Below are 21227 nucleotides of genomic sequence, written 5' to 3'. Positions count from 1 at the left end.
TAGAGTTCATTCCCCTATCAAAATTTTCAAATTACAATTATTAAAACAAAATTTATTTGAAGTTTGCTTCAAAAAACATTTATGTGTAGATTTCGCGATTCCAGCCTTTTTGATATTAAGAGTCCCATTTACCAGTTCAAAATATAAAAATGTCAAAATTCAAAACAAGCCTAATTGGTTTTGAATTATTTTCCAAATACTTGGATCGAATCGTAATACTCTACCCAATGTTAAATTGCCCGATTTAAAATTTTAAATGAAATACATATAAATAATATGTATATTAAAAGTATAATGACAAATTTGAAATTTTAATCCACAAATTTTATCTTTGACTAATACATACACACATAAATCAAAAGTAATATAAAATAATAAAATCTAAGTATGTATATTCAAACACACATAACATGGGACATTTCAAATGTTTATTCATAAATAATTCAAATAATTTTCTTTTTTAAATTTTAAATTTATTAATTTATACATTGGTTTTTTTTTTCTGTGTATGAGATTCTGTTGCCACGCGCACGATATAGAAATATGATAAAGGCAATAATATTAATATTAACAAAAAAAAAGATTCATGGACACACTCAGAAGAAGATTAATTTTACTTATGGCTTACACACATTTACACATACCTCTATTTAAATTCATATAAATGTGCGTACATATTATACTAATAAGGGAATAGTATAAATATCTCACTCTCACATATTGTATTTGTATATGTATTGGTTTTTTATTAAACGAACTTAAATAACGGGTTTACTTTTTTTGGGTAATTTTATTGATAAGGTCGCATAGAACTCGATGACGATCCGATTTAGTTTTTTTTTTTTTTTTTGGGGTTTGCTATGCAAAACAATTTGATTTTCAATTTTATTTTATTCATAAATATTCGTATTTTTTTTTTTGTACAATTAAAAAGCTAGACATTAAGGCGGCCATTCTCTATTATGAAAACAGGTTCATATATAGTATAAACTCTTATATATAATTGACTATACTATATGGAGACTATAAGTATATCAGTTTTTTATTATTAGTTTTGATACTTAAAAACTTTCTATCTTAATAGATAATTTGAATACGAATTTAAAGGAAACTATCTAACTGATTTCGGAAATTTGAGCTGGGTACCCAAAATACTAATTTGGAATTAATTGCAATACCAATTTACATGCATTGATTTTGAAACTATAAATTTCAGTAAGAATAAATGAAAATTCCAAAACCAACTTAAAACATTAATTGATTACACCCAAAAATATGCAATTTTAAAATTTTTACAAATTTAGATTAAAATTACCCCGTCAGAAAATTTATTTCTGATCCCCAGCTCTGTTTGCTGGTTAATTTGCAGTTATCTGATGGATTTTTCCGTTCACACAAAATTCTTAATTCAAACATATATATTTAAGACATTTTATACATGTATGAAGAATACGAGTATGAAGAACATTATCATTCCATGCATCTCCTTTTTTTATATTTTGATATATTTTTAAATGCAAAATATGCGGAATATAGGAAAAAGATAATTATGGTACTGCGACACCTTATTTTAATTTCTCCACAATAATCATATTACGATAAAAATCTAAAAGTCAATGATAAAGTTCTTGTCTATTTTGGTTGTTTATGAGAAATCGGAATTTAAACATACACATAATCTTACGAGTACTAGCATTACACTGATAAACACTATGTTTTTCTTCTTTTGTGTTAAGAAACCTCCGGTAATAGAAACCATTAATTACACAACAAACATTTACTATAAAATGTAGGGGCTTTATGAAAACCTGAATACATAAATTTTTATAAAATTCACAAAAATATTTAATTTCAAAATTATAAAACTCATTTCCCAAATTTAAATTTAATTTTAAGTTTAACCTGCTCTATTAATTTTAGTAGTTTGTTTTGACTTTTTTAATGAATTTTTTTTTTAAACTGATTCTGATCGAAAACGCAAACAAAATTTTAAAATTATTTGAAAAATGAAATCGGTTGTATGGCTTATGATTTATAAAATAATATGAAATTTAAATGAAATAAAAACTTCTTATGGCAAAATATAACAATAAATCAGGAATTTAATTAATATGTCACACTTAACCAACATATTGCGGTTTATTGTCAATGATTTATATTGTCTAAAAGTGGGATTTGTTCAGTTTTGTGAAAGAAAATTTTAATAAATTTAAAAAATTTTTTGTTTATATTTTAGATTAAAAATTATAGAAATTGTATTTTAACATTTGGATTGTTAGTAAGTTATAGCCAGAAATTATTTAGATTTACATATGTGCATTATAAATATTTTGTATTATGGTATAAAAATATTTGAATTAATTTTTAAAATAATATGCCATATGTGCTTTAGGGTGTTAACTTTTTATTGAAATAATTAAAAATTAATAGAATCACAATAATGTGATTTAAGGCTCAGTTTTAGAAAGTTTTTAAATTGAAAAAAAAATATGTACAATTTAACATTTCAATAATATCTCCAGTGTTTTCAATTCTGGTCTTTCCAAATTAAGGGATACATATAATGTAAGAATAATTATAATTTTTTTGAATTTTCTTATTAGTCTTTGAAATTTTTGGAAAAGAAATTAGAATTCAATCTGTTCATCTCCCTGTCCGTGTGTCTGTTTACAAAACTCCTGCAGAGTCTTAAAAATTCCATTTTTTATCGTAGCAAAATCACAAATATTTTTCGAATTCCGTAAAGACTGAAAAGGGGTAACATGATTTTTCTATCGCAGCCTCTATCAGACACTAACAGAAAGTTTATTTCTTTAAAAAAAAAGTTTTTTTCCATTTTCACCCGGTTTCAAATTATTAAATTTCGGAATTCTTAAAATTTGAGGTCCGGGTGCCTTATATTTTTGCGTTACTACTAGCGGTATATCTCATGTCATTAAATAATTTTTTATCTTTATTCATTTACTTTAAATTTTCGCTTCTTTAAATTTTTTTTTTCATTATCCTAAATTTATGCGATACTTTTATATATTTTTACATAGTCATGAAGGTATGCAATTTAAATAATGTAATAGATTTAAATAATGTAATAGATTAATGTAATGTACCTTACGAACAGCTAGTTTGTATACCCAGTATACCCAGTATATCCATATAAAAATCCTTTTTGGTAAAATTTTCATTTCTCGTTCCAAAATGGAAATGTTCTATTCTGTAGCACATTGGTATGATCAATGTTATTTTTATACCTCCTGTTTTACTTTTACAAGACGTTAGACAAAATTTTATAATCGTAATTCAAAGATTATTTTATGAAATATATTATTATTAGAAAGACTGAAAAATATGCGCATTTCACGGCTATTTGACATTATATGAACCTATACAAAACATCAAAAATTATTTTTTAATCAGTTCATATGCTTTGTGAAAAGTTTGTAAAATTTTATTAGGTAGCTATAAATTTTTTTTATTATTTTAAATTTTATCTTTAATTTTAAAATTTAATTTGAAAGAAAAATTTCATAATGAATTATTCTTGGTAAAGCTTACGAAATTTTATTGAGGTAATTCATCAAATTTTAAGAAATCAATAAAAAAATTTTCCAAGAAATTCACTTTAATTTTTTTTTTGTTAAAATGTACAATAAATCTTCTAGCTATTAGGCGGAAAAAATTACATTAAATTTTATTGAATATGCAATAAAATATTTTACGAAAAATACTTTAATTAATTTAATTCATAAAATTTCACTTAAAAATAACGCTCACTTAGAATAATTAACACATTTCATAAAATTCCAATTTTTAATGAATATCTTCGGATCCGGATGCTACAATTTCAACAAGTAGAGAATGTCTTCATAACATAAATTTTTATCTACTGATTTAAAGATATAGGAAAATAATTTCCCTCAATCAACTTGGTGAAATTAGAATTGAGACATTTTAAATGAAATTTCATTCACAATTAATCCATAATTTGATCTACTAATGAACTCTTGTCAAATTTCAAAATTATTTTCAATAATTTTAATTCAAGAAATTCATTTTCGATTAAAATTGAAAGTTTAAAAATAAATTTTTCGTCACAATGCTAAAAGCAAAACCTTAAAGAATAACTTTACTAAAAATGTTGTTATGCTGTTAAATTTTTTTTTTAATTTAAGAAAAAAAAACTGATTTCGGCCACTTAATCTTAACATTGCTTTAACATTAATTTTTTATGTCCTCTAGATTACAACTAAAAAGTGCTTTTTAATGAGTCTTTGTCTTATTGAATATCAATGAAGTTCATTCAAGTTTGAATTTTTTCTAAGGATATTTTTAGAATTTTTAAATTTAAAATAAATTTTGAGTGTTGTTTTTTTTTTTTCAAAATAAAAATAAACATGATAATTAAAATGTAAAAAGTGTTATATGCCTTGTATTTTCTAAGAATATCGAAATTTATGAGTTTAACTTATGAGAATTTTACTGGTTTTAAAACCATAATTTTATTTTTAACTCTTTGTATTTTTTTTGATAATTTAAAGCGTTGTTTTACATTGAAATTGAATCAGCATAAAATAATAAACCAGGGTCTATTCTCTTGCCTCATTTGGATTGAAAGGGATAATCTTTTAAAGCATATGCAATAAAAAATTTGTGCAGGCATCATGAAATTTATAAACTTTTATAAGTAATATACAAAATGTAAGCATGTTAATAGTGACTATATATATGTACATATGTAAGTACCTAATTATTGACTGATGGGTTAAAATCAATAACATGTTATATGAGTTTCCAATTGAAATTGGTTTATAACCGAAAACCACAAGTTTTTAACAATTTTACTTGCGAAATTACAAAATTGTTATAACAAAATAACCCTCATTTCTTCTCTTCATATTCTATCTTCAAATATATAATAACAATAATAGTGATAACATTGGATTACAAAACTCAGAAAAAATACAGCTAAAATCGTGCAATTTTTCTTCGATGCATTTCAAAGCTTCTTCATAACATTCACAATGTCCATTTGCCACATGTAATAAGAATGCAAAAATATGAAAATTGCGAATACAGAATTTTTGCAAATAGCTACAAAAACAAAAAAGAACTAATCTAGCATCAAAATTAAAGAAATCAGAGAGAAATTTATAATGGATAATATGCCGTTATGAATTGCACACACCGTTTTATTGGTAAAATATCTAATTCAATTGAATTACCGCACTCATTTATCTAATTCAATTGAATGACTATAGCAGGCGATGAGTGATCTTACTTTACAATAAATAATTGTTTTGATTTAAATTTAGTAGAAGAAATACATATATTTTTATACCCGTACGAACGTATGTTCGAAGGGTATACTAAATTTGCCTTACCGTTTGTAACGCTAAGAAATAACGGTGTTAGATATAGACTCAAGTGTATGTTTTTGATCAGCGTCAAATTCTGAGTTGATTTAGCTTTGTCTGTCCGTCCGTCCGTCCGTCCGTCCGTCCGTCCGTCCGTCCGTCCGTCCGTCCGTCCGTCCGTCCGTCCGTCCGTCCGTCCGTCCGAACGATAACTCAAAAACTAATTGAGCTAAGTTCACCAAATTTTCACAAATGATTTATTGTAGTAAGTGCCAGAACCCTATTTAAATTGGAAGTGATCGGGGTACCGGTTCGGGTAGCTGCCATACAACTTCAAAATTTATTTGGCTATATCTCAGAAACTATAAAAGTTGTGGTATTGAAATTTCACACAAACGAATATATTAGTAGGGCCAATATGTCTAATAAAAGTTGTTGAAATTACTTGGCTCCTTCTGGTACCTGCCATACAACTTCAAAAGTTATTTGACTATATCTCAGAAACTATAAAAGCTATGGTATTGAAATTTCACACAAGCGAATATTTTAATAGGGCCAATGTGCCTGATGAAAGTCGTTGAAATTACTTGGCTTCTTCTGGTACCTGCCATACAACTTCAAAAGTTTTTTGACTGTATTTCAGAAACTATTAAAGCTATGGTATTGAAATTTCACACAAACGAATATATTAGTAGGACCAATGTGTCTCATAAAAGTCGTTGAAATTACTTGGCTCCTTCTGGTACCTGCCATACAACTTCAAAAGTTATTTGGCTATATCTCAGAAACTATAAAAGCTGTGATATTGAGATTTCATACAAGTGAATATATTAGTAGGGCCGATGTGCTTGATAAAATTCGCTAAAATTTCTTAGCTCTTTCTGGTAGCTGCCATACAACTTCAATAGTAGTTTGGCACAACCAGTATTTTGAAAAACACATAGTACTGAAACTTTGCATAAATTAATATGGTAATACGGCAACTTAAAGTCGTAGTCTGCTCCATAGTTAGTTATGGCACATTAGTTATTCGCACATAGGATAACAAATTCGTACGGGTATCACAGAGTTGACAAGGTCAACTCTACTTTTTTTCTCGTTTTTTATGAATGCAAAAGCGTTATTAAAACGTCGGATGGTTAAATTATATATTATGAAATAAGCTATGATAAAATAGATTTTATCTTAAATATGAGCTTTTTAGCGGCAGCGAATCATCTACATATAATATAAAAATAAAAATTTTGTTAAGAAACCTCAATAAATTCTGTGAGATTTGTATCACATTTTAGTGTAAAAGTAAAACTACTATTTTTTCATTAGTTCAATGAAATTTTCAATAATAATTTATATTTGTTTATAATTAAATTTTTCCATATTCTAAAATCTCAGGTTCAATAAAATTTAAAACAAGCTTTTAAATATAAATAATCCTTAGTGCTTTAAAATTTCGTCAATTTGCTCGAAATATATGGTACGAGTATTCTCATTTTAAAAAAAAATTCAGTGAAGAAGTTTTTGACAATAGCTTACTAATTGATTTTGATTTGATTTTTTCGCTTTTTCTTTCGGAAGAAAAATTAAAATTTACCAAGAACTTGTAAAATCTATTAAGTCTATAGTTAGTTAATTAAGAAAAATATTCAGGCAATAAAATTTTTAAATTAGTAAATCTTTTCCTGGAATATTAATTAAATATTATAGTTTTAAAAAAAAACTCACCTGTATGCTTGGATTATGTTAATTACAGTCTTCTCAGAAAACTCTCATCAAGGTTATTTAAATAGGGTAATCGAATAATTTTTATTATTTTATATGACTTAGAATTGATAAAATTCATGGAATTCTAATGATATATGAAATTCGAAAAGTTGAATAGTGTGAAAATCGTGTAGGGTGATAATGAAAAGTAATTAAATTTTCTCATAGAATTGCTAGAGAGTGCTGAGACATTGTCATTGTGTCATGTGATTCCAAATAAAATTCAAAAAGTTTGTTCAATATTTCCAAGAAAAATTATTTTGTAAATTTAATTTTTGAAAAAGTGTTGGGAGAAAATGGTCTGAACGCCTTGAATTGATAAACTAAATTTTATATTTAGTTCAGTAAGATGACGTTTTCATTTGTCAAAGAATTCAATCAGGGTAGCTTAAAAATTACTCAAAAATTGAAGCTTTATGATTCATGTGGTATTGGCAGAAATATATAGTGTATTCAATTCAATTACTTTTCCTCTTCAAAACCTTATACGAATATTACGTATGTACAAAATAATAATCCCAAAAATTTGGAAAATTGGAATATTAGAAATATTTTTAGTAATTTATACTTAATGTTGCGACTATATATTTTACACATCCCATAACCAATTCGAGTTGCATAGTCATTATTTACATTTCTTTATTATAACAATTAGGATTTTATGAATTATCTCAGATTCATAAATCATTCACTTAATCTTCATTAATAACTTCCAATTTTAGATTCAACCATAAAATTTTTAAATTTTTACAAATTTAAATAGAATTTTTTTAAGTAGGATTGCCCTAAAATAACACTTTTTAAAATGTCAAATTAAAATTATTATCACATCCATATTGGTTGTATTTTTTAAGATAAAATTTCAAATTTGAATTTTGTCAGACAGCATGTCTCCGATTTCATTGATGACGAATCGCAAAAAAAAAAACTTTTTTTTATTGTTTTAATTTTTTTCTTTTTTTTTTGGTCATATTAAAATTTATTCATTTATTTTGCCATTTTTGTTTCGAAATTGATTAAATTTCAGAAATTAATTCAGAAAATAATGGATTAGAGACTTAAAAAAATAAAACTAAATTAAGAAAGTTACGAAGAAAAGAAAAATGATTTAATTCTAAATTAATTTTCGGTGTTATATCCAAACAAAGATTCTTAAGTTAATCGTATTCTAAAGAATAAGATTAGAAAGTATAAAAATCATTTTTTATTTTTATTACTAATTCGAAACAGTAATAAATTCTTAAAACACTTAAAAATCCTTAAATGTTTTTAATTTTAATGTAAAGCTTTCATTATAATTTTGAAATAAAAATTTAATAACATTTTTTTTGTTTTACAATCTTTCTTAATTTTTACCTGTTGTATGTTCTTACACGTTGTCGCTATGTACAAAATTAAATTGTTATGTTTTTTTTTTTTAATTTACTGCCTCAATTTTTTATAAGTTTTTAATTATGATCAGTAGAATTAGGAGACAGCAAGAATAAAGAATTTATGTTTGTAATAAATTTGTAATAAAAGCAAAACAAGAATTTTGTTTATTTTTGGTTATGCAACCTAAAAGTATTATGAGAAACTTAAAAATATTGCAGGTCTTTTAACTAAAATCTTCTTCAAACGATATAAATCTATCAATGTCTACTACAAAAAGAACGGGTTAAAGATAAAATTTTATTTCAACAGCATTATCTACTTTATCACTGCAACGTTCGCTTATGTAATAGTAGAAGAAGCGTGTCTCGTCTTTGTATCTGTATACAGAGTGCCTCGCATCAAAATGCACTGCCATATAACATTGTATAGGCCCTCATGAGCAGATAAAATTTTTGGTATTAAAACAATGTTCACAGTTCAATCAGTTCGAAGTTACAGGTGCCTATTCATGAGAGCTTATACAATAGTATACAGTAGTGTACTTAGATACGAGACAGCCTGTATATATTTTATGTTAAAAATTACAGAAATTTTGTAAACAAAAGCACGGGACGACACAATGAAATTAATAAGAAAATTTTTACCAATTTTGTTGCAAATATTAGACAAAAAATATTTTTAATTTTCACTTTAAAAATATGTGAGCAGTCTATTGGGAGTATTATGCGATATTATATCAAATTATTCTAGTATTTAAGTATAGGTGTAATTGATTCTTGATACAATTATTGTGTTCTATTATGTTACCAGACATAATGTAGGAGAAATACGACAACTGCCGTTTCTATGTTTTTTGGAAAATATGTTAGCAATTAATTCAAATGATGTTTTTGTATAATGTATATAACAAATACTGGATTTAGCAGTTTAATATTTATTTCCATGAATAAGTTTTTTAAAACATAATTATTAAAATTATTTCTTATAATATCGACAAAAAATTAGAATAGGTTTCAATTTCCAAATTATCCATTTTATATACATATGTACATGTATTCATAAAATAAAATACATATATGTATGTATAGTATGTGTTGGCACGATTGTATTTTATTGCTGTAAGTAGAAATACATATTTTAAATAATTATTTTTGAAAAATTTTGTTAGTTTCTGTATTGAAGAATTGCTACTCTTCCAAAATTTATAAGTACAAGAAATTCAATATTCTATCCTAATATAGGAATCTGTTTTATTTCAAAAAAAAAATATTGTTATTCAAAATCATTATTATTAATGAGACTTTTTGGATTATTCTAATTTCTTTTGTTTATTAAAAGTGAATTTTTAGTTGTGACTTAAATTTTAAATACTCTTAATGCATACGGATGAAATATGATAGTCTCACATTTAATATGGAATAAATCAAGATTTTGGTATAATTTTCAATAAATTTGTTGCAAATTACCAAATTTATATGACTAAAATATTTATTTTAAATTCTTATATTATTAATCTTGCATGTGAATAAATTAAAATTTTAATTACTAAATTATGCAAAATGCACGCAGAAATAAAAATTTTTTAGTTTTTTTGTAATTCAATAAATTATATTTTAATTCAATTAATTATTGTGTAAGCTGAATTTGAAATACATAGAGATTAAAAATTTTAATTCTTAAAAATAATATTATTATGCTTGTCCTGCCTCTGTACAGCACAAAGACACAAAACTTTTTTAAATTTTTAATTCTTAATTATTTTTTAAAAAAAAAAAAATTAATTTGTTTTCAACATTTGTTTTGATGAAAGAAGTTTGTCTCTCTAAATTCATAAAAATTTCTGTTTTTGTTTTAGAACCGATTATGTGCAACGATCTAGAAAAACGAATATCATCATCAGTCAGGCATACACCCGATTCAATAGTTTTATTATTAATAAATTTAATAGTATATATTTTATTAAAATAAAAGAAAAACAAAACAACAACAATTACTAATTATTAAATAAAATATTTAAAAAATTTAAATTAATTGTGAATTAAAAAATACTTGTATTTATATTTATATACATATATATGTATATGTATCTATATTTACTTGTATTAATTGTATAATGTATATGTGTGTAGTAATCATATCATATATATTGAATATTTATAATATTACTATACAAAATTTAATCAATCATTTAAAGAACAATATTTTAAATAAAGCCTATTTAGAAAACAAAAACAGGATAATAAAAACTAACAAAGAAAAACCAAACAAGGAAATAGTGAACGGAATTTTTTAATTTAATATTTTTAAATGCAAAGGAATTTTGAATATGAAACCAAAACAATTTGTTGTAATAAGGAACTACAATAAATACAATATTACATACATATATGTAATTGAAAATCATTTTAAAAATTGGTTATAATGATATTTTAAAAATACTTTAATCCTTTAATATAGAAAATCCTGAAAAATACAAAAGCAAAATTTGATATGTGAAAAAATTCATATTAAAATATTATAAAATTTATATAAAACTGAAATAAGAAATAAGATAAACATAACAAAAATATATTTATATATTGTAAATCCTTTTTTTATATAAATATACAAAAATAAAAAAAAAAATTACCATAATTCTTAGAATATTAAAAGTACATAATTGAAAGTGCGTTGAAATATTAAGAAATTTTCTTATTGCATTCACAAAAAAAAAAAACAAAAAATAAAAATATAAATTTTTGTTTTTTTTTATAACCTCAAAATACTTAAAATTAATTTGTGAAAGGAACAAAAAAAAAAAACCAATACAAAGAAAATTTAATAAATTTTTTAATAATCACAAAAGAAAATAAAAAGAAATTATAGTAAAATAAATTAAAAGAAAATATTGTAATTTTATTGACATATCAAGTATTTCCAAAAGACCTAATTATTATTGAACAAAGAAAAACAAACAAATCAAACGCTGTACACATAATCTCTATATTTTTCTAAAATAATACCTATAAAAATAGTTAAGAAATACAAAACAAAATTTATAAGAAATCAAGCATAAATTCTTTTTACATACCATGTTTTTTTTTTTTTAACAATTACCTACTGTTTTAAAAATATTTGCATTCCTTTAACTTCAAATAATAAAAATATCGAGAAAATTTACTTAACTTTACAATTTAAATTTGATTTACTGAACTTCATCTTTCATTTTAATATTTAATTTTATAAGAAGATCTACAATTTGCAAGTAACATATAACAAAAAAATTCATCAGCTGATATTAACTGCTTAAGAGAACATTACTTATCGTGCGTTGATAACAGATGGAAACATCAGTCTACGTGCAGAACCACAAGTAGAATTCGAACCAAATACAACCTTAGAAAGTCGTGATGATTCTGGCGATGGCTTCTTCATAATTACCAAAAAAAATTTACTAAAAAGCAGATAAAAATATTTCAGTCGATTTTATCCGACTGAGTCATACCCTCCCACAGCTTAATAATTTGAATATAAAAATTAGTTTCCGAAATAATTAAAATAAGCATTTGTGATTGTATGACAGCAATTCAAAACTGTCCAGTCATAACGCAAAAACTTGAAGAATATAATCTGATCTGTATTTCAATAAATTACTGCCAAATTTTATGCAGCTAGCTCTATTATTTTTTTTTAAATATTTATTCTTAGTTTTTCGGGTTATATGGCAGCTACCCGAACCAATTGTTCGAATTTGTCTAATTAGTAAAGCACTGGTTAGAAATAATTTATGTAAGTGGTGTTTGCTCTTTTCGTTTTAAATTATCGTGCGATTGGATGGGCATGTCTAAATAAATACAGAATTTAATGCTAAGTAAAAGTATATTAATATTCTTACATATTAATACCGCAGACAACTTCTTCAAGTGGTTATAAACTCCATACCAAAGTCAATATACCTTTAACAAAGATGCATGTGTAAAAACCATTAAAAATATTTATGTTTACCCATACACTTTACTGATAAAGTTTGGTATGAAGCTTTGTGGGCAATTTAAGGAGTTGACTGCGGTATGCATATGTGTTATTGCTAAGCGTAAAATTCTGCTTTGATTAAGAAATAATCTGCCCGTCAGTCCACTCATTTTCTATTTAATGAAAAGTTTGTCTACCATCTATAGGTCAGAAGGTTAAATATTAATTAATAATGCTTATTCCACATTGACTTTTTTTATTAAATTACATTTTTTATGCAATATTTGCTTAATTCAATCCTTTTTAAATTATATAAAATATAAAAATTGCAATTTACATAATACATTTTAATAGTAAAATATTTTATTAATTGGAGTTAAAGAATTACGAAATTTATTGAAAATCATTACCTAATTAATAATTAAAAGAAAATAAGTGCATACATAACGAATTTTGCAAAAAATTTATATAAAAAATAAAGCAGCATTGGAAAAATTATAAAACAAATGAATTAAAATATTTTAAAATTGCAAAGATTTAATATAGAAAACAACAAAAAAAAAATATTAAAATTAATAAAAGAAATCAATTTGTATAATATGGAAAACCCATAATATTCGCCTGAGTTTTAACCAAAATAAATTTTTAAAATAAAATATTAAATTTTTTTTTTTCAAAATTATATAAGAAAACATTTTTAAAATAATCTTAGCTATTAATTAAATAATATCAATACATTTTGATAATAACCAAAACAAAATTTATATAAGAATAAAAAAAAAAACATTAAAAATATTTATATGTATGGCAATAAATAATATAAAATAAAATTGTATGTAGCGTATTAATATAATATAGTATATATAAGTAAATAAATAAAATGTATTAGTTATATATTTTACAATTTAGAAAAAAAATAATTTTAATAATTAAATAATTATAAAATGTTAAAAATATAAAATTATATATAGTTTTAACAAGAGATACACTGAGAAAAATTTTTAATTTTTAATTTCAATTTTCATAATCTCTTTTTTTTTCATATTATTTCCCCCGTCAGTATATAATAGGTAATAGTTTATTACCTATTTAATAAATATCCTCGTATATACACAAATACTATGAATTTTAAATTTGAATTTTTTCAAATAATTTGGGAATATTTGGAAAAATTCATTTTTCAAAATATTTCAATTATAATCAGAGTTTTTTTTATATGTTAACTGAACAAAATTATTGTTATAATAAAATTTGTTATGAAGTTATACCTTTTAACTCAATTTTATTTCTAATTGTTTTTCATTTTGCTATTCAAAACTTAATAATTCCGTCCGTTTCTGCTTTATTATCCATAATAAATCCGTTTCTAATTGAATTATTCCTATTTATACATAATGTACGTATTTATTATGAATATAATATTTTTATTATAATTATTAAATTTATTTCCTTTTTTATATTTTCTATATCTACATATCTATTTATTTTAAAAATCTCATGTTGTAAGTTGAAAAAAAAAAGTATTAAATTTTGTTTTAGAAAAATGCCTCCGATAAATTAGCAATAAAATTTAATACTTATCTTTTATACAAAAAAAAAAAAACGAAAAAGAAAAAAAAATTTCCCCAGTGTAATATCTATGAAGTCAATTAGTTAAAACAAAAATAAAATTAAATCGTAAGTAATTTTAAACGAGAATTACGTAAATTTTAGAAGTACATATTATATAAATAAATATATACTGTTATAATATAAGTAAATAAGTTTACGCATAATATATTAGAAAATTAAGATAAATATAAATAATATATTTATATATAATAAATTATCTATATTAATAATTCGTAATTTTTTTAATATTTATTATTATTTCAAAAATTGTCCTTATTTTCCATTTGTGTGTTGTGAAACGATCTAGCCTAAAAATATTTAGCTATTATATATTTATATTATATACCATACATATATACATATATATATATATATATATATATTTACTACATGCAAAGATGATATAATTCTAATATTTATATTATATATATATGCATATACATATATAATATATACCTAGATATTAAAAATGATTTGTTAGAAAATATTTAAGTAAATTATTATATTATATTATATATAGCTAGCACAAAGTAGTTGTTTAATAGAGTTATTTAAAAAAAAAAAATTAAAGTAAAAAAATATTATAAAACAAATTGAAATTAATACAAAATATTAATAACACATATTTATATACTCTACACCGAGAAAAAAAAAATAAAGTATTAAACAATAAATATTTGTATTTTACTTATTAAAAAATGAAATAAAGTTATTATAACATTAATAAATTACGAGTATAAAATTGACTTATTAAAATAAAACAAAAATAAATAATAAGTAATTTATAACAATGTAATACAATATAAGTGAAAATTATTACAAAAACAAAATAATTGAAAATACCTACCCTCTGCAACTTGTTCTTATGGCATCTTTATACATAATATTTATATATAAATATAAAAATACATTAATTATAAATTTATATATATTATCAAAAAATACACAAAACATAAAAAAATGGTAAGAAATTTTTAATATTAAAAAAAAAATTTCTCTGAAAAAAAAACAAATATTTACTATAAAAAAAAAATGAAAGTATTTTTTATTAAAAAAAATTATATTAATAATTCAAAATAAAACATTTATATAAAAAAAAATTATTTAAACAAAATTAAATATGAAAAAATTTTATTAGATATTGGCATATTATTTAATAACGGATCGTTATTTTAATAGCATTCACGCATTACACATTAAAAAATTATATTAAAGAGCAAAAAATAGTAGAATGTTAAAAATATTATTATAAAAAGTTAAACAAAAAATACTGTATTTAAATGTCAAATTTTAAAAATATTAAATTAAATATTAAACCTACATACATACTTACATAATAACAACACAGTATATGTAAAATTTTATAATTTTTGAATAAATTTTATTAATTAATATACTTTTGTACTACATTATTATTTAATTGTTTTGTTTTCTTTTTATTTTTCGTTACAAAAAAGTCTTTATCCATTTTAGTTTTAATCACTTTTGTTGATATTTTTTTTTTTGTTTATCATCCATTAATTTAATTCAAATTGTATGAGTTTTGTCTTTCATAAATTTTTGAAAATTTATTTAACATCCTTATTATATACACAATTAAAAACTCTAAATTACATTTCACTATTCGTACACAAAGAAAAACTAGAAAAGGGTTTCCTCCAAGAGTTCACATTTTGAAAAGATTAAATAAAAAATTTTAAGTTATGATTTAAATTTTATTAGATCAAAGAGTAAATGGCTAATTGTGACGTAATTTGACTTTGTTATATAATTATTTGTAAAACTTTTTCTTCTTAAGCCTAATTCTTAGGCCTAATGTGAAATTCATTTAAAAAATTTTTTCTTTAAAATCTGATAATGGGTAACATTTTAGAGAAGTGATGTTTCTGTAAGTCGATTTTTCTCAAGATATTATTCCATAGTATTCTCAAAGAACATAGCCGAAGTATTAAGTTTCAAGTAAGTATTTTTTGAAAATTTAATAGCGTACTGCGGACAAATTTCTCGGAAATTTTTATGTGCTAAATCGATGAACAACCGTTTTCCTCCTCGTGCGTGGCATGTTCAACAAACAGACAACGTCTGTTATACCATATATCACAGCTCCCATGCCTTGCCGAGGTAGAGGCATCAGATCTACCGTATCATACGAAATTAGCTTTTCTGTTGGCGTTACATGCCTTCGCGTTAGCCCATTTGTTATTTGTTTTGTTTAGTGCCATGTATACCTAATAACAGCAAGAACGTCCTCTTTGTACGTTCTTGCTGTTATTAGGTAACTAAAGGAGTTGTTCATCTTGCACATCCGTTTGATTCAGCTACAATTCGGAAATCAAATCAGATTAATTTCGAATAGTCCCGCCATATCATTGACAAATTATTTCAAATCTCGGACCGTTTAAAAAGTAGACGTCTCTGTATGCAAAGCTATTATCGCTGTGCGACTGTGTATGAGGTATACCTATATCCCCTATGAGAACATCATATTGCCGGCTTATTAGCATATTCAACTTATGAGTTTTGTAAAGAGAAAATAGGCTACTTGAAGAAAAACAAATGTGTGTCATTAGTAAAAATAATCATTGCCTCGACATTATATTCACAACATCAGATTTTCGATAAATCATCCTCTACAGACGAAATTTTATAGAGCTTATTTTAAGAATTGGAGCTCATTATATTCGAAAAAAACTTTAACTATATTTCTTTGAGCAGTTTTAACTTTCAAAGACGTACGACAAACAAAAATGAATATGCGACATAATAACCCATACCTTTACATTGTTAAAGAAAGAATTTAATTTGTCATTATTACAAAACATAGCCGGCAACGAATTTTATGCTTTAATTTTTTTTTTGTTATTTTGTCGTACACAACAGTTTAATTTTGAACCCACGGAATTGATAATAAATGAAAATTTTATTTTATGAGAATAGAATTGAAAAAAAACTGAAACGTCTGTGTTAACTGAGAAAAACTTAATAAGATTTCTGATAGATTCTTGAGAACTATTCGAAACACTATACACTATCCCGCATATAAAAGAACATCCTGATTCAATTATATAAAAAATATATTTTAAAATACTATACATATAACATTTAATAAACAAATAAATTTTATAATATTTTTAATACTAATTATACATTATAATATATATAAGATAATTAGTATAAATACGTGCATATACATATTTGTAGCAATATTATAAATAAAAAACAATAATAATCAAATAATTACAAAAATAAATAGCTTTCAAAATCTTAATTAAAAAAATATAACAAATAAGAAAATTTTAGAATTTTATAAAATTTATTATTTCTGGTTTCGCAAATTTATATATATGTAATATACATTTATTTATGTACGTAAATGACATGTACATACAATGAATTATATTTATACACATACATACATAATATATGACTCTTTGTATTAGATAAACTTAGTCGTTTCGAATTTATCGTAGAAAATTTTTAATAAAAATTATTAATTTTCACAATGAATCCAAAAAAAAAAGAAAGAGAAAAGTGATTTTTTTTATACCAAAATAAATAGAAAAACTAATCTTAGAAGCAAAAATTTTGTACATTTAAAACAAAAACATATTTTCGTTATTTCCAATTCAAAAATGAAAATAAAGAAATTGAACATTTTAATTAAGAAAATTAAAAATATAAAATTTCTTTTATACTTGTAATCAAAATCTTTTTATAAATGAAATTACCAAAACAGTTAAAATATTTCAAAAAAAAAAAAAAATTAAAAATTATTGCTAAATTAATTAAAATTTTGAATACAAAAAAACGTGAATGTTTGTCAGCGGTTGAAATTTTATACCTATATGAAAATACACAAATTTTGTTATACATAATAATATTAAAATATAAGCAGTAACACAAATTATTATATATTACATAGATATTATATACTGCGTATTATATAAATTATTTACATAATACATAAATAATTTAAAAAATTAAAAAAAAATATAATAAGAAAACATTGAATACATTAACAATAAATATAAAATTATAACAAAGTTTATAACCTACTTAGCTATGCTATAATTATTATTATACAAAAAATATAGGCATTCGAGAACATGACTTATTTATACGTCACAAATTATAAAATGATACTTAGGGTTTTTTTATTGTAATTTGTATGCACAATATTGTGAAAATTTTTAAATATAACTCCTTTTGTCAATATTATTGTCAATATTGTGATTTTTCAAAAAATTATTATTGAAATACCCATAAATTCTTAAAATAATTTCCTTCCACTAAATTTGAAATTTAAAATAGTAAATTAAAAATTATAAAAAAAAATTACATAACAAAACTTTCCATCCAAATTTTTGTAAAATAATGTACATATTAATTCGGAATATTGTGAATGTCCGAACGAAACCTAAATAAACAAATTTTAAATTCACAAAATTAAAATTTTGATAAAATGAACAAATAGTTCTAAATAAGTAAGTAAAAGTTATTGTTAATTTACCATATTTCAATCAATCTAATTATTTTTCTATTTAAAAAAACTTGTTATAATTTGTTTTGAAAAATTACAGCGATTAAATTAGAATTCACATTTTTTGAATGAAAATTTTGAAATTGAGGGTGTTACATAAGTTTTGGAGAGAAATAAGGAATTTTTATTTAAGAAAGTTTATTTGTTATGCAAAAAAAAAACAAGCTCGAAATCGATCTATGTTTAAAAATTCACTGGCCACAATACAGTCTTAATATGTAATTAAATTTTTGATGAAACGATTTTCGTATTTGTAGAAGTAGATAGGTATAGTTATAGTACTATACAAATTAATTGGTACTGCCTTATCATTTTTCCGAATACGAAAATCATTTCCCGAAAATCGAATTACATAGTGAGGTCCCTGTTTAAAATCTTTAATTTTGAAAAATTAAAATTGCAGAAATATGAGTTAACCACAACATAACTAAGAATTTGTAGGACTGTGACATGACCTAAATTATAAAATAATTTGAGCTTCCCCAGATGTATGTAAAAAAATTTTCAAATTATTTTAAATTTTTAACAATAACAATTGAAAATTTTGAACAAAAAAGGTCTTTGGAATTGTACGATATTTTCATACTCTATATAGAGGAATTTATTTCAACTATCATAGCAACTTTTATAAATTTTTAAGTTTATGAAGGAAAAAATTTTCAAAATTGATAGGAAGAAAAATTGTCGATATTGAAAAATATTTTTTTATAGATTGCTAGTTTTTTGATACAAGTGTTGTACAACACTGATAGAAGCGATGTTATAATCGAAATTAAAACTGAATAAGTGAGAAAAATTTTAAAGTTCTTGGGATTCCTCTTATCTCATTTTTTAATTATAATGAAAAATTTTTGAAAAATTAATCTGGAAATTATAGACGAGTTTATGAAATAATAAATTTAAATTTTATAATTTTCATTACCATAATAATAGTTGGTATGTTCATACATCCATACTCAATTATAAATCGAAATTTTTTAATAATATATTTGGAAAAGATTTGAAGAGATTTAAAAATATCTCAAATTTTGTAAAAAATATTAAGAAAAAAATTATTAAAAATATATTTATAGTTTTACGTTATTTGTGCATATTTTTCATACAAAAAAAAAATTTTAAAATCCAAATGTTTTTATTTAGAATATTTTTCTACCCTACTAAAATTTGTTTGCTAACTTAGAAGGAAAACAATTTATAAAACAAAAACCGTGATATTTTTTAAAGCTTTTTCTAAAATTAAGTGATATAACTTCTATTTCTAATTTATAAATATTTTGATGAAATCAAAATACATTGCATACCCTTATACCGATTTAAAAGAAAAAAAATTTCAGTAAATAAATAATCTTTTCGACAAATAAATCTGCTCATTTGCAAGAAGAAAGTTACAATTCTAAAATCGAGTTGGGTTTCTTTTACAGATAAAACAATTTTGAATTTAAGCGTTTTCAATTGATGTTCAAAATATAAAATTTTAGACCAATTTTGAGAGATTTATTTCAGAAATCGTCACCAGCGTTACCACATTTAAAAACATTTTGCCAAAAAATCTCGCAACATAGAAAAAAATTACATAAAATTTGTGAAAAAAACGCCTATTATATTTAATTTAAGCACATTTTTTCTATCACATAGCTTACGTTTATCAAAAACCATTTTTATCAGAGTTTAATTAAAAAAAAAAAAAATTATTCAAATTATTTTTAAAAGTATAATTTTTGCTTTGCTCTAAATAAGAAAATAAATTATTTTGTTGGTTTATTATTTTGAATATGAAACTTATTTAATTTCTTAAACAAATTCTCCATTCCACTGCTAGCTATGAGCACAAAATTGCATTTTAATTTGTATGTCCACAATAAAATCGACATTTCTTCACAAACAATATCAAAATCAGTATTCGGTTAATCAAGAAGACAACACAGTCACTGTCTATCAAAATTTACAATAATATAATTATTATCCAAGTTCAGCGTCAACTAGATGTCAATTGATTCAAAATAAATCGTTTTCTATATTGATTTTTGAAATACTGGATTACCGTTTGAGTAATAACAATTCACAAAACAAAAAATTTAAAGTGATTTAAGTAAAAAATCTGGTATTTTGTGAAAGAAATCTGGTCATCTGACAGACTGTTGAAAAATCTGAAAAATCAGATGAATCTGGCAATACAGGAACGCTGATCGTCACATTGACTAAGAAATTTTGAAACTCTCTTTTGGCGAATGAGCGGTTCATATTTGCATATTAGTATATTTATTAAATTGTATATGCAAGTATTTTAAAATTTGACCACCAAAAATTATCGCCCTTTTGAAAGAAGTAATCACTTTATATTAAATTGAAAAGGAAAAAGTAAAGAATTCTGTAAGAGATTTTAAAAGTTAACATATTTGCTCTTCATCTAATTTGAACAAAAATCTTGAAAAAAAATTTTCTTTTAGGTTCCAACTTAATAAAATGTATGTGAATAGAAAATGAAATTAAAGTTAAAATTACCAGTTTAACCTTTATTTAAAATTTTATTTTTTCCTTTTAAAAATTAATATAAATTGAATACAATAAAAATTTTATATAAACACATTTAATTTTGGAATAAACATATTTTATATAAAAAGAAAACCCAAATTAATAGT

At 22.8% G+C, this 21227-nt stretch overlaps 1 protein-coding gene across 1 annotated transcript in view; it reads left to right on the top strand.

The window, feature by feature from the left end:
• The window catches only part of LOC129611240 (acetylcholinesterase), a 161909-nt gene extending 150845 nt beyond the window's left edge, over positions 1-11064 (top strand). Inside the window, exon 10 of the mRNA XM_055524287.1 lies at positions 10342-11064. Coding sequence (XP_055380262.1) covers positions 10342-10454 — 113 coding nt within the window. The 3' untranslated portion in view covers positions 10455-11064. The remainder of the gene's footprint in view (positions 1-10341) is intronic.
• The last annotated feature ends 10163 nt before the right edge of the window (positions 11065-21227 follow it).

Source organism: Condylostylus longicornis, unplaced genomic scaffold (genome assembly GCF_029603195.1).
Source record: "Condylostylus longicornis isolate FDR11 unplaced genomic scaffold, ASM2960319v2 ptg000004l, whole genome shotgun sequence".
Taxonomy (NCBI): Eukaryota; Metazoa; Arthropoda; class Insecta; order Diptera; family Dolichopodidae; genus Condylostylus; species Condylostylus longicornis.
This window is presented reverse-complemented; position numbering and strand designations above follow the sequence as displayed.